Genomic DNA, 25,756 nt, shown 5'->3' on the forward strand with positions numbered 1-25,756 from the left:
TACCCAAACAAGACTATCATCAAAGAATTATAATAATCATCATCATCATCACCATCAGCATTATCCCCCCAGCAAGGGAACAGGCATGGAACCGAAGGCAGTAAGGGGACAATAATGTTCAAAAATGTCCATGTCTACCGATGAAATGATTATCTCCCTTCCACCGGTCGACCGATTCAAGTATATTTAGAGGTTCGAATGACTTCATGTATCATACGGAAATGTCAAACCAGCTCGTCTGATCTGGCAGCAATGATGTGTGAACGTATCGTTTAGTGTGATTTTATAGATTCTTTAAAGAGGGAAGCGCGCGTGGAAATGGAACACAAATTAAATTAAATTCACAAAATGAAATGGGACCCAGGGCCTATAGCGGTCACTTAAAAAAAAAACTTTATAAAAAAATGGACGACCCTGCACGGAATGCAGCCACTGTTTGGTATGTGTCCAAGTGGAAGGGGCCCCGGTAGCTCAGTGGGTAGAGCACCGGCCTTGTGATCCAAGGGCAAGCGTCGCAGGTTCGAATCCGGGTCGGGACGGACACGGGTCAACTTTTTGTGCAGACTCAGAGACGGTACCCATCTTCCACCCCCGTGTCACCACTGTGGCACGCAAAATACATGTACCTCGGTCATTTTGCCATAAGTGCAGTTGGCTGATTACACCTAAACACGCCTACCCCTGGGTAGCGCGACTCTGTTGCTGCTAGCTTTCCACTGGGAGGAAGCGACGCTTATTTCACAGCATTGTGATAATAGAGTCTATAAAATGAAAAAAAGAAAGAAACACAGGTGTAACTTATCTGAAAAGAAGCATAAAATCGTTAATCTATATATATATACGACTAGTGTCTGTGTGTCTGTGTGTCTGTCTGTGCGCGATGCACGGCCAAAGTTCTCGATGGATCTGCTTCAAATTTGGTGGGCTTATTCAGAGAGACCCCGGACACAACCACATCGATGAGATATTTCAACACGTGCTCTCAGCGCGCAGCGCTGAACCGATTTTGGTTCCACCTCAGCTATTTTGGTTCCACCTCAGCTACCCGGGCCCCCATACCGACACACCATAGCCGCTACACCACATCACAACGCCAAAGTTCTCGGTGGATCTTTTTCAAATTTGGACACCGTATTCAGCTACACCCCGGACACAATATCATCGATGAGATATTTCAACACGTGCTCTCAGCGCGCAGCGCTGAACTGATTTTGGTTTTTGTGTTCATTTCACCATTATAAGTAACTCTTCCTTATCTTCTCCAGTGTTTGGCGTTTATCTCCCTTCCTTCGTGTGGCTTTCCCGTTCAGTTGTAAGTTACTACTATTTTTAGAATGTCACTGCGCTGTCCACTGCGCTGAGCGTCTTCGGATATTCCCGGCGTTCTGTTACTGTTACTATTTTTAGAAGGTCAACGCAGTGTACAGAACGTAAATTGGACCCGTAAATTATCCTCACTGTAAAAGTGCAAAGGTCGAATCCATTTATAGCCACGCGAAAAATACACTGTCATCTATCTCTCTATAGATACGGCTTCTCTGTGTTTTTGTGTGTGTGTGTGTTTGTGTGTGTGTCTCTATGTGAGCAACACCTGTGCATTGTTCAGTTCTGTTTGTGATGTGGTCTGGCGGCTTTTGTGTAATTTTATGTACTGGCCTTCCTTTGAGAAGCCATAACTTGCTCAGTCCTGTTTGAGTGGAGTTCGCCTCCACAGGTGATTAACCCGGTTACATTCGTCGACAAGGATGTTACTCGATATGGTCAGGAATGGCATTATGGCCACTGAATCATTTTCGTGCTGTTCCCATTCCACGAATCTGGGAGGGACCTAAGCTTGGCGGGTCCATTGTTCGGACCCGGCGAAGCCGGCGTACGGCTCTAAGTACTTCTTCCCGCCGAAGCCGGCTACCCGGCGAAGCGGGTATTCATTCTAGTATTATAATGTGTAGTCTGTTACTGCATGGATATCAAAACACAGGCGTAACTTAACTCAAAAGAAAAGAAGACGGGCGCAGTGGCGTGGTGGTAAGACGTCGGCCTCCTAATCGGGAGGTCGTGAGTTCGAATCCCGGTCGCTGCCGCCTGGTGGGTTAAGAGTGGAGATTTTTCCGATCTCCCAGGTCAACTTATGTGCAGACCTGCTTGTGACTTAACCCCCTTCGTGTGTACACGCAAGCACAAGACCAAGTGCGCACGGAAAAGATCCTGTAATCCATGTCAGAGTTCGGTGGGTTATAGAAACACGAAAATACCCAGCATGCTTCCCCCGAAAGCGGCGTATGGCTGCCTGAATGGCGGGGTAAAAACGATCATACACGTAAAAATCCACTCGTGCTAAAAACATAAATGAACATGGGAGTCTAAGCCCATGAACGAAGAAGAAGAAGAGAGAAAAGAAAAGAAGCATAAAATCGTTAATATTGTATTGTGTCGTTACATACCGCACAAGTAATTATTGTAATAGGCCTACTTTCGTTTGAGTCTTGTTATGCCGTTAGCCACTGAAGAGAATGAGCACTCCTGCGTTTTCTCACACAACCTGGATACAACACAGTCGTATTCCTAAACAAAAAGTGTGTAGAAATACCCAGACAACCTCGAGCAGGTATCGCTTACCTCAGAAGAAAAGACGTGTAAAGGGGCGTAAGGTGATATATTTTTTTGTATACCTTGAATCTTGCTGTGTTTCGTCACCCGCCACTGAAGCGAATCAGTACTCCTGCGTTCTGTCGCACAAACTTGGATTCAACAAAGACCCCGGAAAACAGTGTGTAGTGTACTAGATAACAACGCACAGGTGTACCTTATCTGAGAACAAAAGAAGCGCAAAGAGGCCATTTATTTTTTACTTGTATCTTGAGTCTTGCTGTGTTAGCCACCCAAGTGAGGTGTATCTGTATTTCTGCGTTCTCTCACACAAACTTGGATTCAACAAAGACTCTGACAAACAGGGAAAAGCATGCTGGATAACAGGGCGCAGGTGCAATCACCTTCGAAGAAAAGACGTTTTAACGAGGTCAATTTTGTTTTGTTTTGCCATATATGTCTTGCTGTGCTACCCACTGAGATGTAACAGCACTTCCGCGCTATATCACACAAACTTGGATGTACAAAATCTTCAACAAACAGGGTATAGTGGACGAACAAAAAACCCACACATGTATGTGTAACTTACTTCAGAGGAAAAGAATCGCCGCAATCAGAGGTATTTTTAAATATTAGTATCTTGAGTCTTGCTGTTTTAGTCTTCCACTGAGAGGGTATCAGTACTCCTGCGTTCTTGCGTTTAACCAGGATTCAACAAAGTTCCCGACAAACAGTAAATAGTGTAGCCTACTATATAACAAAAATTAGATAAAACACACACACAGGTGTAACTTACTTCAGGGGAAAAGTAGCGCAAAGAAGCACTTTTTAATTCTGTTTTTATCTTGAGTCTTCGGGGCAGTTGAAGCAATTGTATCAGTTGTATCAGTTAGTTAGTTGTTGCTTTTTGGGTCCAGCGGACCATATAGGCCTAGGCCAAATCAGGACCCCAGTTGTGGCAGTTGCTATGTTAGTCACCCACTCATGTGTTTGAACACTCCTGTGTGCACTCTCCCACACAAACTTGGATTTAAGACAGAGTCCTCGACAAACAGTGCATAGCATGCTGGATAACAACTCGCAAGTATAACTCATACCTTAGAAGAAAAGAAGCATAGAATGAGCAGATATTTTTCGTACCTTGAGCTCGTGTCCTTCCTGGCAAAAAAACAGACCACAGGGATTTCCTTGTGACCTTTCGTCGAGTACACGACTCCACACTCGGGGAAATTCTGCGAGGTGAAATGCCCGGATCGGATTCACTCTTACTCAGGGTAAGTTGATGTGCATCAGTTTGTATTGTTTCATCTGCTCACATAATCGGTTTCTCAAGTTCATGGTTGCTATAACACCCGAACATTGCTACAACACTTTTTAGTTTTTTTCCATTGCTGTTTTCTTGATGTTGCATTAACTATCTCTCATCACGACCTGAATTTCGAAGTGACCTAAAATGTACCATTGTTCAGCATGATAATCCCGTATAAGCCACGATTTGGACGCATACTTCGTCCCCTCCTACTACTTCGTCATCGTTATCGCTTGTACTGTATTAAGAGGGTACAACAAAGTTATCGAGAAGGCAAACACTCCTGAGTAAATATAGAGACGGACCAGTGCGTATGAATGTTATCATGTTGTTCATTTCGAAATGTTGACCTCCGTCCTGTCCGACGGTTTGTACTTGGCTGTGCCTTTAAAGGTTCTGTTCTTCTTGTGGAAGAGATGGTTTGTACTTGGCTATGCCGTTAAAGGTTCTGTTCTTCTTGTGGAAGAGATGGTTTGTACTTGGCTATGCCGTTAAAGGTTCTGTTCTTCTTGTGGAAGAGATGGTTTGTACTTGGCTGTGACGTTAAAGGTTCTTTTCTTCTCGTGGAAGAGATGGGTTTGTACTTGGCTGTGACGTTAAAGGTTCTGTTCCTCTCGTGGAAGAGATGGGTTTGTACTTGGCTGTGACGTTAAAGGTTCTTTTCTTCTCGTGGAAGAGATGGTTTGTATTTGGCTGTGACGTTAAAGGTTCTGTTCTTCTCGTGGAAGAGATGGTTTGTACTTGGCTGTGACGTTAAAGGTTCTTTTCTTCTCGTGGAAGAGATGGTTTGTACTTGGCTGTGACGTTAAAGGTTCTTTTCTTCTCGTGGAAGAGATGGTTTGTATTTGGCTGTGACGTTAAAGGTTCTGTTCTTCTCGTGGAAGAGATGGTTTGTACTTGGCTGTGACGTTAAAGGTTCTTTTCTTCTCGTGGAAGAGATGGTTTGTACTTGGCTGTGACGTTAAAGGTTCTTTTCTTCTCGTGGAAGAGATGGTTTGTACTTGGCTGTGACGTTAAAGGTTCTTTTCTTCTCGTGGAAGAGATGGTTTGTACTTGGCTGTGACGTTAAAGGTTCTTTTCTTCTCGTGGAAGAGATGGTTTGTACTTGGCTGTGCCGTTAAAGGTTCTGTTCTTCTCGTGGAAGAGATGGTTTGTACTTGGCTGTGACGTTAAAGGTTCTTTTCTTCTCGTGGAAGAGATGGTTTGTACTTGGCTGTGACGTTAAAGGTTCTTTTCTTCTCGTGGAAGAGATGGTTTGTACTTGGCTGTGCCGTTAAAGGTTCTGTTCTTCTCGTGGAAGAGATGGTTTGTACTTGGCTGTGACGTTAAAAGTTCTTTTCTTCTCGTGGAAGAGATGGTTTGTACTTGGCTGTGCCGTTAAAGGTTCTGTTCTTCTCGTGGAAGAGATGGTTTGTACTTGGCTGTGACGTTAAAGGTTCTTTTCTTCTCGTGGAAGAGATGGGTTTGTACTTGGCTGTGCCGTTAAAGGTTCTTTTCTTCTCGTGGAAGAGATGGGTTTGTACTTGGCTATGCTGTTAAAGGTTCTTTCTTCTCGTGGAAGAGATGGTTTGTACTTGGCTGTGACGTTAAAGGTTCTGTTCTTCTCGTGGAAGAGATGGTTTGTACTTGGCTGTGACGTTAAAGGTTCTTTTCTTCTCGTGGAAGAGATGGTTTGTACTTGGCTGTGCCTTTAAAGGTTCTGTTCTTCTTGTGGAAGAGAGGGTTTGTACTTGGCTATGCCGTTAAAGGTTCTGTTCTTCTGGTGGAAGAGATGGTTTGTACTTGGCTGTGCCGTTAAAGGTTCTGTTCTTCTTGTGGAAGAGATGGTTTGTACTTGGCTGTGACGTTAAAGGTTCTGTTCATCTCGTGGAAGAGATGGTTTGTACTTGGCTGTGCCGTTAAAGGTTCTGTTCTTCTGGTGGAAGAGATGGTTTGTACTTGGCTGTGCCTTTAAAGGTTCTGTTCTTCTTGTGGAAGAGAGGGTTTGTACTTGGCTATGCCGTTAAAGGTTCTGTTCTTCTGGTGGAAGAGATGGTTTGTACTTGGCTGTGCCGTTAAAGGTTCTGTTCTTCTTGTGGAAGAGATGGTTTGTACTTGGCTGTGCCGTTAAAGGTTCTTTCTTCTCGTGGAAGAGATGGTTTGTACTTGGCTGTGACGTTAAAGGTTCTGCTCTTCTCGTGGAAGAGATGGTTTGTACTTGGCTGTGACGTTAAAGGTTCTTTCTTCTCGTGGAAGAGATGGTTTGTACTTGGCTGTGACGTTAAAGGTTCTGTTCTTCTCGTGGAAGAGATGGTTTGTACTTGGCTGTGACGTTAAAGGTTCTTTTCTTCTCGTGGAAGAGATGGTTTGTACTTGGCTATGCCGTTAAAGGTTCTGTTCTTCTCGTGGAAGAGATGGTTTGTACTTGGCTGTGACGTTAAAGGTTCTGCTCTTCTCGTGGAAGAGATGGTTTGTACTTGGCTGTGACGTTAAAGGTTCTGCTCTTCTCGTGGAAGAGATGGTTTGTACTTGGCTGTGACGTTAAAGGTTCTGCTCTTCTCGTGGAAGAGATGGTTTGTACTTGGCTGTGACGTTAAAGGTTCTTTTCTTCTCGTGGAAGAGATGGTTTGTACTTGGCTGTGACGTTAAAGGTTCTTTCTTCTCGTGGAAGAGATGGTTTGTACTTGGCTGTGACGTTAAAGGTTCTGCTCTTCTCGTGGAAGAGATGGTTTGTACTTGGCTGTGACGTTAAAGGTTCTTTTCTTCTCGTGGAAGAGATGGTTTGTACTTGGCTGTGACGTTAAAGGTTCTTTTCTTCTCGTGGAAGAGATGGTTTGTACTTGGCTGTGACGTTAAAGGTTCTTTTCTTCTCGTGGAAGAGATGGTTTGTACTTGGCTGTGACGTTAAAGGTTCTTTTCTTCTCGTGGAAGAGATGGTTTGTACTTGGCTGTGACGTTAAAGGTTCTTTTCTTCTCGTGGAAGAGATGGTTTGTACTTGGCTGTGACGTTAAAGGTTCTGCTCTTCTCGTGGAAGAGATGGTTTGTACTTGGCTGTGACGTTAAAGGTTCTGCTCTTCTCGTGGAAGAGATGGTTTTGTATTTGGCTGTGACGTTAAAGGTTCTGTTCTTCTCGTGGAAGAGATGGTTTGTACTTGGCTGTGACGTTAAAGGTTCTTTTCTTCTCGTGGAAGAGATGGTTTGTACTTGGCTGTGACGTTAAAGGTTCTTTTCTTCTCGTGGAAGAGATGGTTTGTACTTGGCTGTGACGTTAAAGGTTCTTTTCTTCTCGTGGAAGAGATGGTTTGTACTTGGCTGTGACGTTAAAGGTTCTTTTCTTCTCGTGGAAGAGATGGTTTGTACTTGGCTGTGACGTTAAAGGTTCTTTTCTTCTCGTGGAAGAGATGGTTTGTACTTGGCTATGCCGTTAAAGGTTCTTTCTTCTCGTGGAAGAGATGGTTTGTACTTGGCTGTGCCTTTAAAGGTTCTGTTCTTCTTGTGGAAGAGAGGGTTTGTACTTGGCTATGCCGTTAAAGGTTCTGTTCTTCTTGTGGAAGAGATGGTTTGTACTTGGCTGTGACGTTAAAGGTTCTTTTCTTCTCGTGGAAGAGATGGGTTTGTACTTGGCTGTGACGTTAAAGGTTCTGTTCCTCTCGTGGAAGAGATGGTTTGTACTTGGCTGTGACGTTAAAGGTTCTGCTCTTCTCGTGGAAGAGATGGTTTGTACTTGGCTATGCCGTTAAAGGTTCTTTCTTCTCGTGGAAGAGATGGTTTGTACTTGGCTATGCCGTTAAAGGTTCTTTTCTTCTCGTGGAAGAGATGGTTTGTACTTGGCTGTGCCGTTAAAGGTTCTGTTCTTCTCGTGGAAGAGATGGTTTGTACTTGGCTGTGACGTTAAAGGTTCTGCTCTTCTCGTGGAAGAGATGGTTTGTACTTGGCTGTGACGTTAAAGGTTCTGTTCCTCTCGTGGAAGAGATGGGTTTGTACTTGGCTGTGACGTTAAAGGTTCTGTTCTTCTCGTCTGTCCAGTTTTTTTTATTTTTTTATTTTTACATTTAGTCAAGTTTTGACTAAATGTTTTAACATAGAGGGGGAATCGAGACGAGGGTCGTGGTGTATGTGTGTGTGTGTGTGTGTGTGTGTGTGTGTGTGTGTGTGTGTGTGTGTGTGTCTGTCTGTCTGTGCGTGTGTGTGTGTGTGTAGAGCGATTCAGACTAAACTACTGGACCGATCTTTATGAAATTTGACATGAGAGTTTCTGGTAATGATGTTCCCGGACGTTTTTTTCTTTTTTTCGATAAATGTCTTTGATGACGTCATATCCGGCTTTTTGTAAAAGTTGAGGCGGCACTGTCACACCCTCATATTTGAATCAAATTGATTGAAATTTTGGCCAAGCAATCTTCGACGAAGGCCGGACTTCGGTATTGCATTTCAGCTTGGTGGCTTAAAAATTAATTAATGACTTTGGTCATTAAAAATCTGAAAATTGTAAAAAATAATTTTTTTTATAAAACGATCCAAATTTACGTTCATCTTATTTTTCATAATTTTCTGATTCCAAAAACATATAGATATGTTATATTTGGATTAAAAACAAGCTCTGAAAATTAAAAATATAACAATTATGATCAAAATTAAATTTTCGAAATCAACTTAAAAACACTTTCATCGTATTCCTTGTCGGTTCCTGATTCCAAAAACATATAGATATGATATGTTTGGATTAAAAACACGCTCAGAAAGTTAAAACGAAGAGAGGTACGGAAAAGCGTGCTATCCTTCTCAGCGCAACTACTACCCCGCTCTTCTTGTCAATTTCACTGCCTTTGCCACGAGCGGTGGACTGACGATGCTACGAGTATACGGTCTTGCTGAAAAATTGCAGTGCGTTCAGTTTCATTCTGTGAGTTCGACAGCTTGACTAAATGTTGTATTTTCGCCTTACGCGACTTGTTTTATAAGTTGCCAAGCACATGTCCAGGTTTTTATATGAATTGAGAGCATCCTTTCACTAGGAAACATGCCAAAAATCAACAGCGTGACTATTTTCTGAGTAGTATAAGAATGTCTGTTATGAATTGATTTCTGGAACGACACCTTTGTGAATCTGCAAAAAGAATTCAACAAAACATTTACCACTATAGTCTGGCCATTTCAGAATGTTGATGTCAGGCATGTGTTTAAGTTGAACAATGCTTTCATCTTATGTAAAAACCTCCTTTGATGTGCGATGGTGAACAAGATAGCTTAGACGAGAAAGAATTTACCTTCAAAGCAAGTATGTCTAGCTGCCTTCGGAACGAAACTTGAGAAGTTATGGGATCGCCGAAATATGCACGTTGGGAACACGAGGTTATGCGCAAAATAAAGGCACAGTAAGCCTCCCGTAAACCATCACAGATACTGTCAGGCTTTTACACACAGTACAAACACCCTTCAATTTGAACGCTCACCGAACGGGAACATCCTAGGTGCCCTCCGTAAAGAGCGAGCAATTTTCAAAGAATTTATTTGTGCGTGGTTTATCTTACCACTGAGCCATCGTGAACCCGTGTGATCAAGTTTCCCTTTTTCACAATGTAGTCGTCAGTTAGTAATTTGAATGCGATTCGCTGTGAGCTTATCTGCAATAGCACGTTATTAAGTACCTCTGACTATGCACGAAACAAACGGCTGTGGTTCACAAGAACTCTAGCGATGGCTTTTGACTGTTCAGAGGAACTGGCGATAGGTATTAACCGTCGTCTGCTACGAGAACCACGACCTTGCGTGACCCTGCTTCCGGGCTTTTCTTTTTTCAAACTTTCAAAACTTCGAATTGTACTGACCTTGTCTTGATGAAAAAAGAATTCTTTTATGATTTAAGAATGTTTGTGTAACAAGCTGTCAATTTATTATTCAGATTTTAAAAGTTAGGTCTAGCGCCAACATTGTCTCTGACACTCTCTCCGCAAAATTAATTCTTTGAAAATTGCTCGCTCTTTACGTAGGGCACCTAGGATGTTCCCGTTTGGTGAGCGTTCAAATGGAAGGGTGTTTGTACTGTGTGTGAAAGCCTGACAGTATCTGTGATGGTTTACGGGAGGCTTACAGTGCCTTTAAGAAGTTGCTGTATTAATTTGATTTCTTTGTATTTTCATGGTTTGTGTTTTTTTCTTCTCCAGTTTAAAAAAACAAACTTTTTTCAAGCACTCTGAGACCGCCTTCACGTAAACATTATATTCATACCGGTAAGATTAACTGCGTAAATTTGTGTTGGCAAAATATCTCGCAGAAAATTGTGTTAAAACAGTACCAACAGTGCGCATGATAATGGATATTTAGTGCGTCCCAGGACCCGATCTTTCTAGGTTTAGTGCGTCCCGGGACCCAATCTTTCGAGGTTTAGTTCGTCCCGGGACCCGATCTTTCCAGGTTTAGTGCGTCCCGGGACCCAATCTTTCGAGGTTTAGTTCGTCCCGGGACCCGATCTTTCCAGGTTAAGTGCGTCCCGGGACCCGATCTTTCAAGGTCTAGTGCGTTGCGAGAACCCCTCATGAATATTTGTTAGTAAGGTTTGTATTTGAGCAAAAACGTAGTGCTCACAGTTCTGCAAGTAGCAATTGCCGGCGCTCGATCTACACAATTTCCTGTTTTGAAAGCAAATTACGCGAAAATACCAACCGTGTTCCTGCACTATTTACAGGTGGAAACAAATGGAGTCATCAGTGAAGATGTACCATACCTTTAATCCAGACGAGAAACACGAATTTCCTAGTTGAAGAAAAAAATCTGCCTCGAATCGTTTCAAACTCGGCGTTCACCATACTCTCGGCGTCAGACAGGTTAACAAATAGAGTGATCAATAGACTTGATAACAATAGATTAATCCATTGACCCGAACACCTCCTCACCTCACCTACGCCTGTGACCCCGTCTGGGGTATAGGCCGCCAATCAGCTCCCTCCATGCATCTCTGTTTTGGGCGAGTCTTTCCAGCATTCCCCACGTCTTTCCCATGTGCTTTGCGTCTGCGTCCAAATCTCGGCGCCATGTGTTCCTGGGTCGCCCTCTCTTTCTCTTGCCTTGAGGGTTCCACGTGAGGGCTTGCCTTGTGATGTTTGAAGCAGGTTTGCGAAGGGTGTGGCCTATCCACCGTGTCACGTTTCAATATATCACTTAAGGTGATTATGAACCGGTTAATTACTACTAATTAACTAACCACACCACGATCCACTCTCGCAGGCATACAATTAAATAGAGTCAACAAAAGTATAAGTTTCAGACGCCTGTTTATGTATAAACTCTCCACCTCCCTCGAGCCTTCACTCAAAATATGTTCCTTTTACGTTCTCAACACGTAAAAAAACCAGTGTTCACTGACAAAATGCCAGTAGTATATAGAAAATTATAGTAACACGCTGATCCCGTGTAAATACAGTCAAATGAGAATGTTCTGTTCAAAAAGCTCTAGTTCATGCAGGGGTCAACACCCCACGTTGTCACTACTCCAAGGTAATCACAGATAAGAAAAGACAACGGTGGTCAACGGGGTGCGTAAGACATGGTGCACTTAGCTTTCTTTCTGTATGCTGGTTAGCCGGTATGCTGGTTAGCCGGGTTGCTGGTTAGCCGGGTTGCTGGTTAGCCGGGTTGCTGGTTAGCCGGTCTGCTGGTTAGCCGGTCTGCTGGTTAGCCGGTTAGCGTAGCTTCCTCAGGTCCCAGCTCCAACGTCTGCAGCTAGCAGTGTCCCGTCAAAGGCAGCCGTGCAGCGGTTACAGGAAACCGAAAGAAACGAACGAAGGCTGCAAACAGAAAGCATCGGTGCACTAAACATGTCTGCTACCCCTCACCCACCACCTTAAAACATGTCATCTTTAAATATCTCATCGAGCACGTGGGCCTGCACAAAACGGACTTTTTACAACAACAAAACAGCCATTTTCCGTCCTTCTCTCCCTATCTGCAAAAACCATATACAGATTAGTATTTTAGCGTCACAGAGAGTAAATTATGCGCTAACCTGGAAAGAACAACAGAGAGTATTTCATTCCACAAACACAGACTCATCAACAGCGTTAAATAATGATTTATTACCTCAAAAGCCTATGATTGTACTCTCATGGAAGCAAAATCCGCTTCCTCCCTGGAACAGCCTCTGTTCGTCAACAGTGACCGAAAACCTCCAGAACCCCTTGTCGAATCCTTATGCGAAAGCCATCGCCGACGAAGGAATGTTGACGACTTGTCCTCAGCAAAATATGTGGCAGTGTGAAGGAAATAACCGGTGGAAGCTCCCCTAGAGTGCCGAATACAATATTCGGTGAAAAACCATCATACTCTAGAAACTGTGTATTAGATCCTTCCCCTTCTGCCGCTGGGTGTCAAGTGTGTCGTCCTCGAGTCTCTGACAGACCACCTAGCCAAATACACGTGACTGACCTTGTCACAAAAACCAGTCCAGCTATACACAATTCTGCCTCCCCAAGCAGAAAAAAGACACGAGAAACTCAATCCCTGAAAATCCCGTGTGCGCTGTCAGCGAAAAACCGTCAGCCCTATGACAGCAGAAACCTCCACTGTAAAACTCGTGCGCAGCAAACCCTCCGTGTTCATTGAGCACTGTCAGCAAACTCTGCTGTAGCCCAATATCACGTACAGGCGCTTTCTATCATAATCGACCAAGAACAGGCACTCCACTGAGTGACACTTTCTTGGTCTCTGTCACCCGATCGTGACACACCTCCCCTCTTCAAGACGAAACCTCGGTTTCGCTCACAGTCATGTTCTCCTCTACAGCCCGAGAGAGAAAGTCAGCTCCAACATTGTTGGCGCCCGGAATGACGCGTACCGTGAATTGGTACGGTTGGAGGATCAACGCCCAGCGCATAAGTCTGGCGTTTGCCAACCTTGCAACCTGAAGATATTGTAAAGGTTGATGGTCTGTTTCCAGACATAAAGGTCGTCCTCAAAAACGAGCAACCCCTCGTTTCACCCCTGATGACTGCAACCTTCTCTGTCTTCTTGTCTTTGTTCTTCTGGTCTTTGTTCTTCTCCCCGTAGGCTGTCCTCTCTATGTAGGCGCGCAGCAGGTTGGCGTGGTACAGGCGTGCTTTCCCGTGCATCATGATCCTGTAGTCGTTCTGGCCCACCCTCGCTGTCACCTCAAAAGGTCCTTGCCACTGCAGTTGTAGCTTGTTGTGTTTGACAGGTAGAAGTAGCAACACCCGTTCTCCAATCTTGAAGCTGCGCGGCCGTGCCTTGCGGTCGAATCCTCGCGCGTAACGCTGTGCTGCTCTTCCCAGGTTCTCTTGAGCCAGTTTGCAGGTCTCTTCAATCCTGTTCCTGAGTTCTACGATGTAGGTCGCTGTCGTCTGCACCTCCTCGTCAGCTTCTTCGTCTGTCCAAGCCTGACGCAGGATAGCCATGGGACCGCGTACCTGTCTGCCGTACAACAACTCAAATGGGGAAAAGCCCAAGCTCTCCTGAGGAACCTCGCGGTATGCAAAAAGCAATGCTGGGATGTACCTGTCCCACGTGCGTGGTTTCTCCTGAGCTAGTTTCCTCAGCATGGTCTTCAAGGTGCCATTGAACCTTTCCACCAGTCCGTTGCACTGAGCATGGTAAGGAGTGGTGAAGTGCTGCTCCAGTGATAGCAGTCGTGCTGCCTCCGCCATCACTCCTCCCGTGAACTGCGTGCCTCTGTCGGTGAGTACCTCTGATGGAATTCCCAGCCGGGACCACATAGTAACCAGAGCCTCAGCTACTCGCGTGGCTTCAATCGATTTCAGAGGGATCGCCTCTGGGTATCGAGTAGCGTAGTCCACCATGGTCAAAATGTATCTGTTTCCGTCCTCAGACGCAGGCAAGATGGGCCCGATGATGTCCACTGCCACCCGACGAAAGGGTTCGTCGATGAGCGGCATCTTCTCTAAGGGGACCTTCCTCACCCTTCCTTTGGCAACCACCTTCTGGCACTTATCGCAGGACGCACAGAAACGTCGGACATCCGTGCAGATGCCTGGCCAGTAAAAGTGGCGCCAGACACGATCCGTGGTCTTCTTGGTACCAAGATGACCTCCCAGAATCGAGTCGTGTGCCGTTGCCATGACACCCTCGCGAAACTCGCGAGGCACGACAACCTGTTTGAATGTACCTTCTTGGTTGCTGAACTCACGGTAGAGCAACTTCTTGTCCCTGAGGAACCTTGACCTCCCATGCTTCCCGCTCAGCTTCACCTTCCCCGACTTCGCGTGCTCCCGAGGAGTCGCTAATGTCGGATCAGATGCCTGAGCCTTCGCGAGAAGCGCGGGGGTCACGTTCCCCAGGGCAGCTCGTGCAGCAGGTAGGGGTTTGAGAGGTTTGTCCTCTCGCTCCGCCTGTGCCCGCGTGAGCACTGAAATGACGTCGGGAGACCGATAAACGGGAACCTCCCTGGTGACGCCGTCCACAAACTGAACCCGGTTTCCAATGAGCAGGTCGCATGGAGGATCGTCCATGACGACGGCCACAATGGTCCCCGTGAACAACGGTGTTACGACCTTGATCACTGCCGTGTTCAAGTCGTAAGCGTGAGATGCCTCGGCCATTCTCACCCTGATGCTGTCTCCTGTGTAGGCCATAGCTGGAACTAGACTCGCCCGAACCACTATCATGTCTGCCCCTGTGTCCCGCAGACCTTCGCCCTTCACTCCGTTAACGTAGACGTTGCAGTGGGGCTGGAAATGTTTCCTGGAGCACGGAACGCAGAGTTGTGGAATGGTGCATGAGCTCGTGACGTCCCTTAACTCCTCGCTGCCAACAAAGTGTACGCCCTTCTGGTCAGCCTGTCTCTTGTGGCAGTCCTTCTTCACGTGGCCCCGCTTGTTGCAGTAATAACACTGGATGTCAGTTCTGGAACTTGATCCTTTGTGTCCCTGATCGTCCTTCCCGTCCTTGGGTCCTGAAGAACCTGAATTTCCCGATTTTCCCGGCCGTGAGCCTGAAGATTTGCCGGAGATCGCCTGGGCGTCCTCGTGTACTCTGATCCAGTCGGCTGCTTCCTGAGTAGTCTTAGGCTGGTGCTCCTGCACGAAGGTCACCATCTCAGGTCGCAGGCTGGACATCAGTTGCTCCATGACAATGAGGTCGGCAAGGTCGTTGACGGTCCAGTCCTTTTCGGCCATCTCCACCCAGCGCCGCAGGTAGAGATTAAGGCGTGCCACAAACTGATGGCTCAGCTCGCCGCTCAGTCTCTTGCTGTTACGCAGACGTCGTCTGTAGGCTTCAGCAGTCAGGTTGAAGCGCTGGAGTAACGCCTTCTTAAGTGCCTGATAGTCTCTCGCCTCGTCGTCATCCAAAGCGTTGTAGAGCTGCAATGCGCGTCCTTTTAAGCAGGTGCTAAGGCGGCTAGCCCACGTGGCCTCTTCCCACTTCTGGTCAGATGCAATGCGCTCAAACCGGCGTAAAAAGTCGTCGAGCTCGTCCTTGTCATCGTCGAACGTCGGCAGTCTCGTACGGTCGGCAACAAACGTCGGCGCGCTAGCCTGAGTAAGCGTACCCTTCTCGGCCTGTAGCCTAGCTAGTTCTAGCTGGTGATCGCGATCCGCCTGTTCCTTCCGGTCTAGTCTGTCACGTTCGGCCTGTCGTTCTCTTTCTTGTCTTGCAAGTTCGTCTTTCTTATCCTGTCGGTCACGTTCGGCCTGTCGTTCCTGTCTCTCAAGCTCGTCTTTCTTATCCTGTCGGTCACGTTCTCTTTCTTGTCTGTCAAGTTCGTCCTTCTTTTCCTGTCTGTCTCGTTCTGCCTGTCGTTCTCTTTCTTGTCTGTCAAGTTCGTCCTTTTTGTCCTGTCGGTCACGTTCTTCTTTTCTTGTCAGTCGCTCAAATTCTTCCTTCCGTTCTACTTCTAAGCGTTTTAGAACGCTTCGGGCTCTAACGCGTGCGTCTCGCTCAGTCGGTTGCTCGCTCCCAGGAGTCTCGAAAGTTATTCTCCTCGTAGGAGATCCCCCTGTAGCCATGGTTAGTTTAGCAAAGCTTTATCGCAAAAGTAAGTCTAACGCAGCTATAGCTAGAACACGCGGTGATGAAAGCGATGGATACAAAAATCCAGTAACCAGAAAATGCAGAAGAAAAATCCAAACGGTGTAGAACAAATCGCGTAGCCTACTTTATGGCTGCTTTTTGCGGTAAAACAAAATGTTTCCCACAGCCGTGACCTACTTTATCGGCTGCTTTTTGCGGTGAAACAGAGTGTCTCCCACAGCCTTGGTTAGGACAGAAGTCCTCGGACCCTTCCCCCCCAAAATTCCAACAAAGTCAAAATATGGAGAAAAATCCAAGTAAAACAAGACGGTAGAAATGTAACCTGTTACAAAATGCGAAACAACAATGTAGAGAAAACTGAGTAAAACGAATAACAAATCCGCTAACCCCGCTCAGCTCTCTGCAACGGAAAACTCTGAACGTGCAACAACAAAGATTCACAAACAAAGGAAAGGGAAATAATCACAGTTAGCGCATACAATAACTCACAAATTACAATTTACATTTCCTGCAAGATGTGAATCGCTTAAGGTGTGGTATATGAACAAAACTACACAAAAAAGGGTAGCACCAAGCAGAAAATAAGTCGAGCACTGACGAGATTATCTGCTCTTAGTTATCCTTAATTAGTGGGTCTTTATCAGTTGGAAATTAACTGAGTAAATCCCGGCTTGGCCCCCATGTGTCACGTTTCAATATATCACTTAAGGTGATTATGAACCGGTTAATTACTACTAATTAACTAACCACACCACGATCCACTCTCGCAGGCATACAATTAAATAGAGTCAACAAAAGTATAAGTTTCAGACGCCTGTTTATGTATAAACTCTCCACCTCCCTCGAGCCTTCACTCAAAATATGTTCCTTTTACGTTCTCAACACGTAAAAAAACCAGTGTTCACTGACAAAATGCCAGTAGTATATAGAAAATTATAGTAACACGCTGATCCCGTGTAAATACAGTCAAATGAGAATGTTCTGTTCAAAAAGCTCTAGTTCATGCAGGGGTCAACACCCCACGTTGTCACTACTCCAAGGTAATCACAGATAAGAAAAGACAACGGCGGTCAACGGGGTGCGTAAGACATGGTGCACTTAGCTTTATTTCTGTATGCTGGTTAGCCGGTATGCTGGTTAGCCGGGTTGCTGGTTAGCCGGGTTGCTGGTTAGCCGGTTCGCTGGTTAGCCGGTCTGCTGGTTAGCCGGTCTGCTGGTTAGCCGGTTAGCGTAGCTTCCTCAGGTCCCAGCTCCAACGTCTGCAGCTAGCAGTGTCCCGTCAAAGGCAGCCGTGCAGCGGTTACAGGAAACCGAAAGAAACGAACGAAGGCTGCAAACAGAAAGCATCGGTGCACTAAACATGTCTGCTACCCCTCACCCACCACCTTAAAACATGTCATCTTTAAATATCTCATCGAGCACGTGGGCCTGCACAAAACGGACTTTTTACAACAACAAAACAGCCATTTTCCGTCCTTCTCTCCCTATCTGCAAAAACCATATACAGATTAGTATTTTAGCGTCACAGAGAGTAAATTATGCGCTAACCTGGAAAGAACAACAGAGAGTATTTCATTCCACAAACACAGACTCATCAACAGCGTTAAATAATGATTTATTACCTCAAAAGCCTATGATTGTACTCTCAATGGAAGCAAAATCCGCTTCCTCCCTGGAACAGCCTCTGTTCGTCAACAGTGACCGAAAACCTCCAGAACCCCTTGTCGAATCCTTATGCGAAAGCCATCGCCGACGAAGGAATGTTGACGACTTGTCCTCAGCAAAATATGTGGCAGTGAGAAGGAAATAACTGGTGGAAGCTCCCCTAGAGTGCCGAATACAATATTCGGTGAAAAACCATCATACTCTAGAAACTGTGTATTAGATCCTTCCCCTTCTGCCGCTGGGTGTCAAGTGTGTCGCTCTTGTGTCTCTCTCAGACAACCTAGCCAATAACACGTGACTGACCTTGTCACAAAAACCAGTCCAGCTATACACAATTCTGCCTCCCCAAGCAGAAAAAAGACACGAGAAACTCAATCCCTGAAAATCCCGTGTGCGCTGTCAGCGAAAAACCGTCAGCCCTATGACAGCAGAAACCTCCACTGTAAAACTCGTGCGCAGCAAACCCTCCGTGTTCATTGAGCACTGTCAGCAAACTCTGCTGTAGCCCAATATCACGTACAGGCGCTTTCTATCATAATCGACCAAGAACAGGCACTCCACTGAGTGACACTTTCTTGGTCTCTGTCACCCGATCGTGACACACCGCCAGCGTCTCTGTAGGATGTCCTCCTCGACGGGCTGCTGTCTGGTTCTCAGCCACAGGTCTTCGTTGCTGATTTTTTCTGGCCAGCGAATCTTGAGGATCTTCCTGAGGCAGGTATTGATGAAGACCTGGATTTTCTTCATGGTGGTGACGGTGGTTCTCCAGGTCTCGGCTCCGTATAGTAGGATCGGCTTCACGATGGTATTGAAAACCCTGATCTTTGTAGTGATACTGGCTTCGCTGGATCCCCAGATCTTCTTCAGCTGATGGAATGCTGCTCTGGCCTTGCCGATGCGGGTTTTGACGTCATTGACCCGAACAAGCACAATAAATTGGCTCGGGTTAATTTTGCCGGCGTGTCTCGTCTAAAAATAGAGATCTCGGCCCCTTCGTCCATAAAGCACAGCACTTTCTTGTACCTTCTTTCTCGCGGCAAGTTTACATAACGATCCAAGGTTTGAAACGATAGTGGAAGGACATAAACATAATTATGAAAATGATAAGAAACAACATTTGCTGTGTGGGCGTTGAATTCTATCTTTACATCCAGATGGCGAGAGTCCACTATAATGGGTTTTTTTACTAATATATACCCAATCCTTAGGTGCTTTTATCATTATACCACCTAACGTCGTAACTGGGGTGCAACAATCTTTTCCGAAACAAATACTGTATTGGAGCTTATAGCGTACCCGTTTCCACTGCTAAGGTGTAAGCGACGTTTGTTTTCCGGTACAGAGTCAGTTTTCTTATTTGGCAATGGTGGCAAAGACCTGCACATCATTTTATTTGGCCGTGTTAACAGACTACAGGCATATGCACAGCGTTTTATTTGGCTGTGTTAACAGACTATAGGCATCTGCATGCAAGGCAATTTTTTGGGCTGTATTAACAGACTACAGGCATCTGCACAGCGTTTTATTTGTCTGTGTTAACAGACTACAGGCATCTGCACAGCGTTTTATTTGGCTGTGTTAACAGACTACAGGGATCTGCACGGCATTTTATTTGTCTGTGTTAACAGACTACGGGCATCAGGACAGCGTTTTATTTGCCTGTATTAACAGACTACAGGCATCTGCACAGCGTTTTATTTGTCTGTGTTAACAGACTACAGGCATCTGCACGGCATTTTATTTGTCTGTGTTAACAGACTACGGGCATCAGCACAGCGTTTTTTTTGTCTGTGTAAACAGACTACAGGCATCTGCACAGCGTTTTATTTGGCTGTGTTAACAGACTATAGGCATCTGCACAGCGTTTAATTTGGCTGTGTGAACAGACTACTTGCATCTGCACAGCGTTTAATTTGGCTGTGTGAACAGACTACAGGCATCTGCATGGAAGGTGTTTTATTTGGTTGTGTTAACAGACAACAGGCATCTGCAGGACGTTCCATGTCGCTGAGTTAACGGACTACATGCACCTGCACAGCGTTGTATTTGCCTGCTGAGCATTTTTTTTGGCTGTGTTGACAGACTGTAGGCATCTGCATGACGTTATATTTGGCCGTGTGAACAGAATTTGACGAATTCTCCGGCCAAAGAGTTTGTCAGTCGAATTGCCTGTGGCGGCTGTAACACAGAGAGTTTTTCATGTCATCTTCCATGGGTCGTCTTAACCATGTGAGTCGACAACTGAAGTTGTTGTTGTTGTTGTTGTTGTTGTTGTTGTTGTTGGTTTAAACAAAATTGTATTCAGAATTTCTTCGCATGAACAGTTCGAAACACACAGCTAGGACACGCACTCAAGCAAATGCTTATATCACGTGACCAGAACAATCCTAAATTACACACATTTTCGTAATGGTGGACATTATAAGATGTTTGGTGGCTTGTTGACAGACCAGCTTTTTTGTTGGTCCAAGGGGACCATATCGTCTTTTGTTTCATCTTTATCGACCACTAGATGATTACCCGCTTCGCCGGGTACCGGCTTCGCCGGGAAGAAGTAGAGCCGAATTCCAGGCTGTGCCTGGGACCCGGCAACGCCGGCTTCGCCGGCGCACGAAGGAAAGGAGATAAACGCGCAAAACACTGGAGACCTTCTAAAAATAGTAACGGGCAGTGACCTTCTAAAAATAGTAACCTAGTAACGGGAATATGGATTGACGCCACACGGAGGAAGGGAGATAATCGCGGCTGAAAATCACTGGAGAAGATAAGGAAGAGTTACTGGTAGTGGATCCCGACAACAACAACAACCAAAACAAAAAAAATCGGTTCAGCGCGCACAGCGCTGCGCGCTGAGAGAACGTGTTGAAATATCTCATCGATGAGGTTGTGTCCGGGGTGTAGCTGAAGACGGTGTCCAAATTTGAAAAAGATCCACCGAGAACTTTGGCCGTGCATCGCGAACAGACAGACAGACAGACAGACAGACAGACAGACACAAGTCGTATATATATATAGAAGGCCGAAGGCCGCGGTTGATAAATATGAGACAAAAGGCGATATGCTCCCCGAGGACCAACAACAAAATGCTGGTCTGACGACAAGCCACCAAACATCGTTTTTGTCATCATTTTGGTTGTGCAACAAAATGCACAATAACCCACAGGGAGACGAATTTTTAGAATCCAACTCCGGGCCACAAAGCATCGTCACAGTAGCTCGAGATAACACGTCAACCTTGTATGTGACGTCAAACGTAGCTTGTTGACGCTTTTCTTCCAGTCTGAAAATGTACAGAGCTGCGATCATACGTGTGAGTTCAGTAAGTGTTGAGCATATTTCTTTTCTTTTAAGTGTTTATGACTTTTCGTTGTGGATTTTGCGATTGCAGAGATAAGTTGCAAATTGACCATGAGTCGCCGCGGTAATTATCAACATTGATTGGGTCTTTGAGAGTGAATGCTTACAATCGTTGTCCTCGGAAACACAAATCCAAAGCCGCGATGGTTCCACACATCAAACAATCATCCTGATTGGCTTTTACTTTGACAATCCACGTTTCACCTGAAAGCTCAAACCCATTCACCACCTCGATTTATTGCATGGGGAACATGAGATTTATTTCCCAGGTGTTTGTGAATGAAAACTCGTGAAAATGATGACAAAACAACAATAAACCAGAAGAACAAATTGAAAGAATGGGGATGGGGAACTAAATAGAAACAAAAGAATCTACAGAATATAAAAAAAGAAAAGGGAGGGGGAGGGGGAGGGGGAGGGGGAAGAAAGTACTAACAACCACAAGGAGAGACTAGGACGATATCGCATAGGAAGAGAGCATCAAGTCTAAGACATGCAACATGTAAATTCAAGTAAATGTAACCATTTTTTTTATGGAAGGCAGTAATTCGTTAACATATAAAATACGAGACAAACGATAATAATCATTACTTATACGCTGCTTATGTAATCAAATGCGATAACACAGAGAGGCAGTGTGGAGGTACACATACGCCTCCCCACACACATTATACACTATCAATGCGTGAACACATCCATCAAATCAGTCGACCAGATTTAACAATAAACGATTGGACAGACTCAAATATCAATATGTTATTACGAACAGAATATTGCTCGTTCGTTGTTGTTGTTGTTGTTGTTGTTGTTGTTGTTGTTGTTGTTGTTGTTGTTGTTGTTGTTGTTGTTGTTGTTGTTGTTGTTGGTGGTGGTGGTTGCTCGCGCGCGCGCGCGTGTTTGTGTTTTTGTGTATGTGTGTGTGTGTGTGTGTGTGTTTGTGTGTGTGTGCGTGTGCGTGCGTGTGTATGTGTGTGTGTGTGTGTGTGTGTGTGTGTGTGTGTGTGTATATGTCTGTCTGTGTATTTGAACACAATGAACAACCGGACTATTCGTGTACACAGAAAATAGAAGAGCTTAGTTTGTTTCCTTTCCCAATTGACATAGTGGTCTCAGTCCATGTTTGAAACTATTTACATTTAGATTATTGGCTGTAAAAGGGAAAAAAAAAGGTTCTAAAAGACGCATACATGTCTCTTCACACTTGTTACAAAACAAATCTTGATTTCCTTTTAAAAATTAAAAATTATTGGCGGGGGGAGGGGTTGGGGTTTAGGGTTGGTGGGTCGAGGTGGGGTCGCAGCAATACTCCCGTTTTCGGGGGTTGCATTCTTTTGCATTTTCGTGTTACTATACGCTACCGAACTCTACCATGGATTACAGGATAACTTGGTCTTGCTCTTTAGCGTGTACACACGAAGGGGGATGAGACACTAGCAGGTTTGCACATACGTTGTCCTGGGAGATTGGAAAATGTTGCGCCCTTAAACCCATCAGGCGCAACCGGGATTCCAACACTCAACCTTTTACATGGGAGGCTGACGTGTTATCCACTAGGCTATTGCACCATGCAGTCAGTCAAGGTAACGATACATTCCCTCTAGAGTAAACCATTCTGAGTAAACTGGTGTAAACCATCTTGAGTAAACCAATGTAAACCATTTTGTGTAAACCAGTGTAAACTATCTTGTGTAAATCGTCTTGTGTAAACCAGTGTAAACTATCTTGTGTAAACCAGTGTAAACAATCTTGTGTAAACCATCTTGTGTAAACCAGTGTAAACTAACTTGTGTAAACCCGTGTTAACCATTTTGTGTAAACCAGTGTTAACCATTTTGTGTAAACCAGTGTAAACCATCTTGTGAAAACCTGTGTAAACCATCTTGTGTAAACCATCTTGTGTAAACCAGTGTTAACCATCTTGTGTAAACCAATGCAAACCATTTTGTGTAAACCTGTGTAAACCATCTTGTGTAAACCACACCAACTCACCATAGACCCGCCCTGTCTTTTACACGGGATAAGAGAATTGTTCTACATTGACATACAAACAAAATTCAAGCCTGGTTGCTCTCTGTGAATGTTTAGCTGAATTAATTTTGTACCTGACGCGCACACTTGATTCAGGTGAAAAACAACCAACAGAAGAAAAAATAAATCGCTCGGTTAAAGCGTTGCAACTGAGCACACGTTAAAATTAAAACTCACAACTAAATACATTTTTTTTTTGGGGGGGGGGGGGGGGGCAGGTTTTCGAATGACATCCCAAAACCAGTCTGCTTTTTAAGTAAACCTTTTGAAGCGAGAACATGTAATGACTGTATGAATAAGGCGTAAATTGTTAGACCTCAGCGGCGGGTGGCACGTACCACACCCTGTATTCTGTAACTTTAATTTCAAACCTTTGCACTGTAACTTGAAGCAGTCTTTTCATCTGCGGTCATGCGCGACTAGCTCCTCCTAAACTAACTAAAACTTTCTTTTGCAAAGAGGTTGCCAGGATTTTTGTGACAGGAGTTAGGGAGGAGGCTTTTGCTTGTGGACATTCAACATACTGCCCCTAAACAATCAATCAATCAATCAATATCAATATGAGGCTTATATCGCGCATATTCCGTGGGTACAGTTCTAAGCGCAGGGATTTATTTATTTTATTTTATTTTTATTTTATGCAATTTATATCGCGCACATATTCAAGGCGCAGGGATTTATTTATGCCGTGTGAGATGGAATTTGTTTTTACACAATACATCACGCATTCACATCGGCCAGCAGATCGCAGCCATTTCGGCGCATATCCTACTTTTCACGGCCTATTACTCCAAGTCACACGGGTATTTTGGTGGACATTTTTATCTATGCCTACACACAATGTCATTCCCTTCCCCATAACATTCGCCACATGGTGTCAACCCCAGCCTTTGAAACCGCTTTAAAAACCCATTTGCAAACACTGTATAGATCTGGATTCATAAAAAAACTCTCTACTTGTCCCGTTTGAAAAGAGGGCTGTACATGATGTGTGGTGTGTCACGGTGGCACAGTGTGTGTGTGTGTGTGTGTGTGTGTGTGTGTGTGTGTGTGTGTTTGTATGCGTGTGTCTGGGTGTGTGTGTATGCGTGTGTGTGTGTGTGCGTGTGTGTGTGTGTGTGCGTGTGTGTGTGTGTGTGTGTGTGTTTACTGCTGTGGTTCACGCAATAAAAATTGTCATTATTATTATTATTATTTTAATTATTATTAGAGAGAGAAGGAGAGAGAGAGAGAGAGAGAGAGAGAGAGAGAGAGAGAGAGAGAGAGAGAGAGAGAGAGAGAGAGAGAGAGAGAGAGAGAGAGAGAGAGAGACTGACACTGATGTTATTGTGTAGGCCAACGACACATTCACACAAATGATTGGAAAAGTGTAAACGAACAGGCAAACACACACACACACACACACACACACATACACACACACACACACACACACACTCACAAACACACGCACACACACACACACACACACACACACACACACACACACACTAATACACACACATACACACACACACGCACACACACACACACACACACACACACCTGTGTGTGTGTGTGTGTGTGTGTATGTGTGTGCGTGTGTATGGTCTTGTACATGGGACCCCATATTATGGCAAAATAGTCAACCATGACTATGGCCATGTACTGGGAAATGCAGACCAGAGACACAAAATCTCCAAAAAAATATCAAGGCCTTAAAAAGGAGGTAGTCTTAAATTGGAGGGTCTTAAAAGGGTGGTTCCACTGTATAGGTATCAGTGTTTTTAGTTTCCGTGTGCAAAGTAGAAGTGTGCTGCTTGGTTCACAATTCCTGTCTGTCAGCCGAAAACGTTCTCTTTTTCAGGCATGAACATCATCACCATGCGTGTGAACATTAAAACCCTGGCGCTGATGTCTGCAGCGTTCGCCCTGGCACTCCTATTGTCCTCTGTGTACCAGACCTTTTTCCTCACCCCCCTGCACCACAATATGGGGATATCTGTTGAAGATTCACCCTCCCAAAAGACAAGTGACATGGGCAGAGCGTCATCGTTTGAAACTCTGGATCGTCATGGAAGCGACGCTATTGTCGCAGGTAAGGTTTTTGAGATTTTTTTGTTTGTGGTACAGTGGTCGGGTGAGGCATATTGGGTCTTTGTTGACAGATCAAGAAAAAGAGGTGGGGGTAAGGAAGATGAGGCGGGGGGGGGGGGGGTGATAGAGAGAGAGAGGGGGGAGAGATATAAAGAGAGAGAGGGAGAGTGAGAGAGAAAGGGGGGGGGAGAGAGAGAGCGAGATAGAGAGAGCTAGAGAGAGAGTGAGAGAGAGAAAGGGGGGGGGGGAGAGAGCGAGATAGAGAGAGAGAGAAAGAGAGAGAGAGAGAGAGACATACGGACAGACATACAGACAGACAGACAGATAGGCAGACAGAAAGACGAACAGACAGACAGACAGACAGACAAATACACGGATACACGGACAGACACACAGACAGACAAACAAAACCCAATACACAGGGAGAGAGAGTTCACCCAACTCGTAAACTAAATACTCCCATCTGGTCTCTTCCAACAGTCGACGAAAGCGAGGCTCGTCGTCTCCAGAAAAAAGTGCGCGTGCTGGTGTGGGTGATGACGTCACCAAAATCCTTGGACCGCGCACGCGTAGTGAAGAGCACGTGGGGAACACGAGCGGACAAAGACCTTCTCGTCTTCATGAGCTCGGAGAAGGACCCTTCGCTGCCCACAGTGGCTCTCGCAGTGAAGGAAGGAAGGGATCATCTGACCGCTAAAACCATGCAGGCTTTCGACTACATCTACAAGCACTATTTCCAGAAAGCGGATTTCTTT

General features: G+C 45.2%; 3 protein-coding genes across 5 annotated transcripts in view; 1 reads left to right on the plus strand and 2 right to left on the minus strand.

The window, feature by feature from the left end:
- Positions 1–3,858, minus strand: part of LOC138980275 (uncharacterized) — a 32,260-nt gene extending 28,402 nt beyond the window's left edge. Inside the window, exon 1 of the mRNA XM_070353125.1 lies at positions 3,727–3,858. The gene's annotated coding sequence lies outside the window, so the exon portion shown is untranslated. The remainder of the gene's footprint in view (positions 1–3,726) is intronic.
- LOC138980290 (tetratricopeptide repeat protein 38-like) overlaps positions 1–25,756 on the minus strand; it is a 203,106-nt gene that overhangs the window by 60,903 nt on the left and 116,447 nt on the right. The gene's annotated exons all lie outside the window — the stretch shown is intronic.
- Positions 3,726–25,756, plus strand: part of LOC138980276 (glycoprotein-N-acetylgalactosamine 3-beta-galactosyltransferase 1-like) — a 27,605-nt gene continuing 5,574 nt past the window's right edge. Inside the window, exons 1-3 of one of the 3 annotated variants that reach the window (XM_070353126.1) lie at positions 3,726–3,860; positions 24,772–25,002; positions 25,482–25,756. The exon at positions 25,482–25,756 is cut by the window's right edge and continues 6 nt beyond it. In XM_070353126.1, the coding sequence (XP_070209227.1) occupies positions 24,774–25,002; positions 25,482–25,756 (504 nt within the window). In that variant the 5' untranslated portion in view covers positions 3,726–3,860; positions 24,772–24,773. Of the gene's footprint in view, positions 3,861–19,240; positions 19,770–22,307; positions 22,478–24,771; positions 25,003–25,481 lie in introns of those variants that run through there. The other 2 variants (XM_070353127.1, XM_070353128.1) reach the window with 2 other exon arrangements.

Source organism: Littorina saxatilis, linkage group LG11 (genome assembly GCF_037325665.1).
Source record: "Littorina saxatilis isolate snail1 linkage group LG11, US_GU_Lsax_2.0, whole genome shotgun sequence".
Classification (NCBI taxonomy): Eukaryota; Metazoa; Mollusca; class Gastropoda; order Littorinimorpha; family Littorinidae; genus Littorina; species Littorina saxatilis.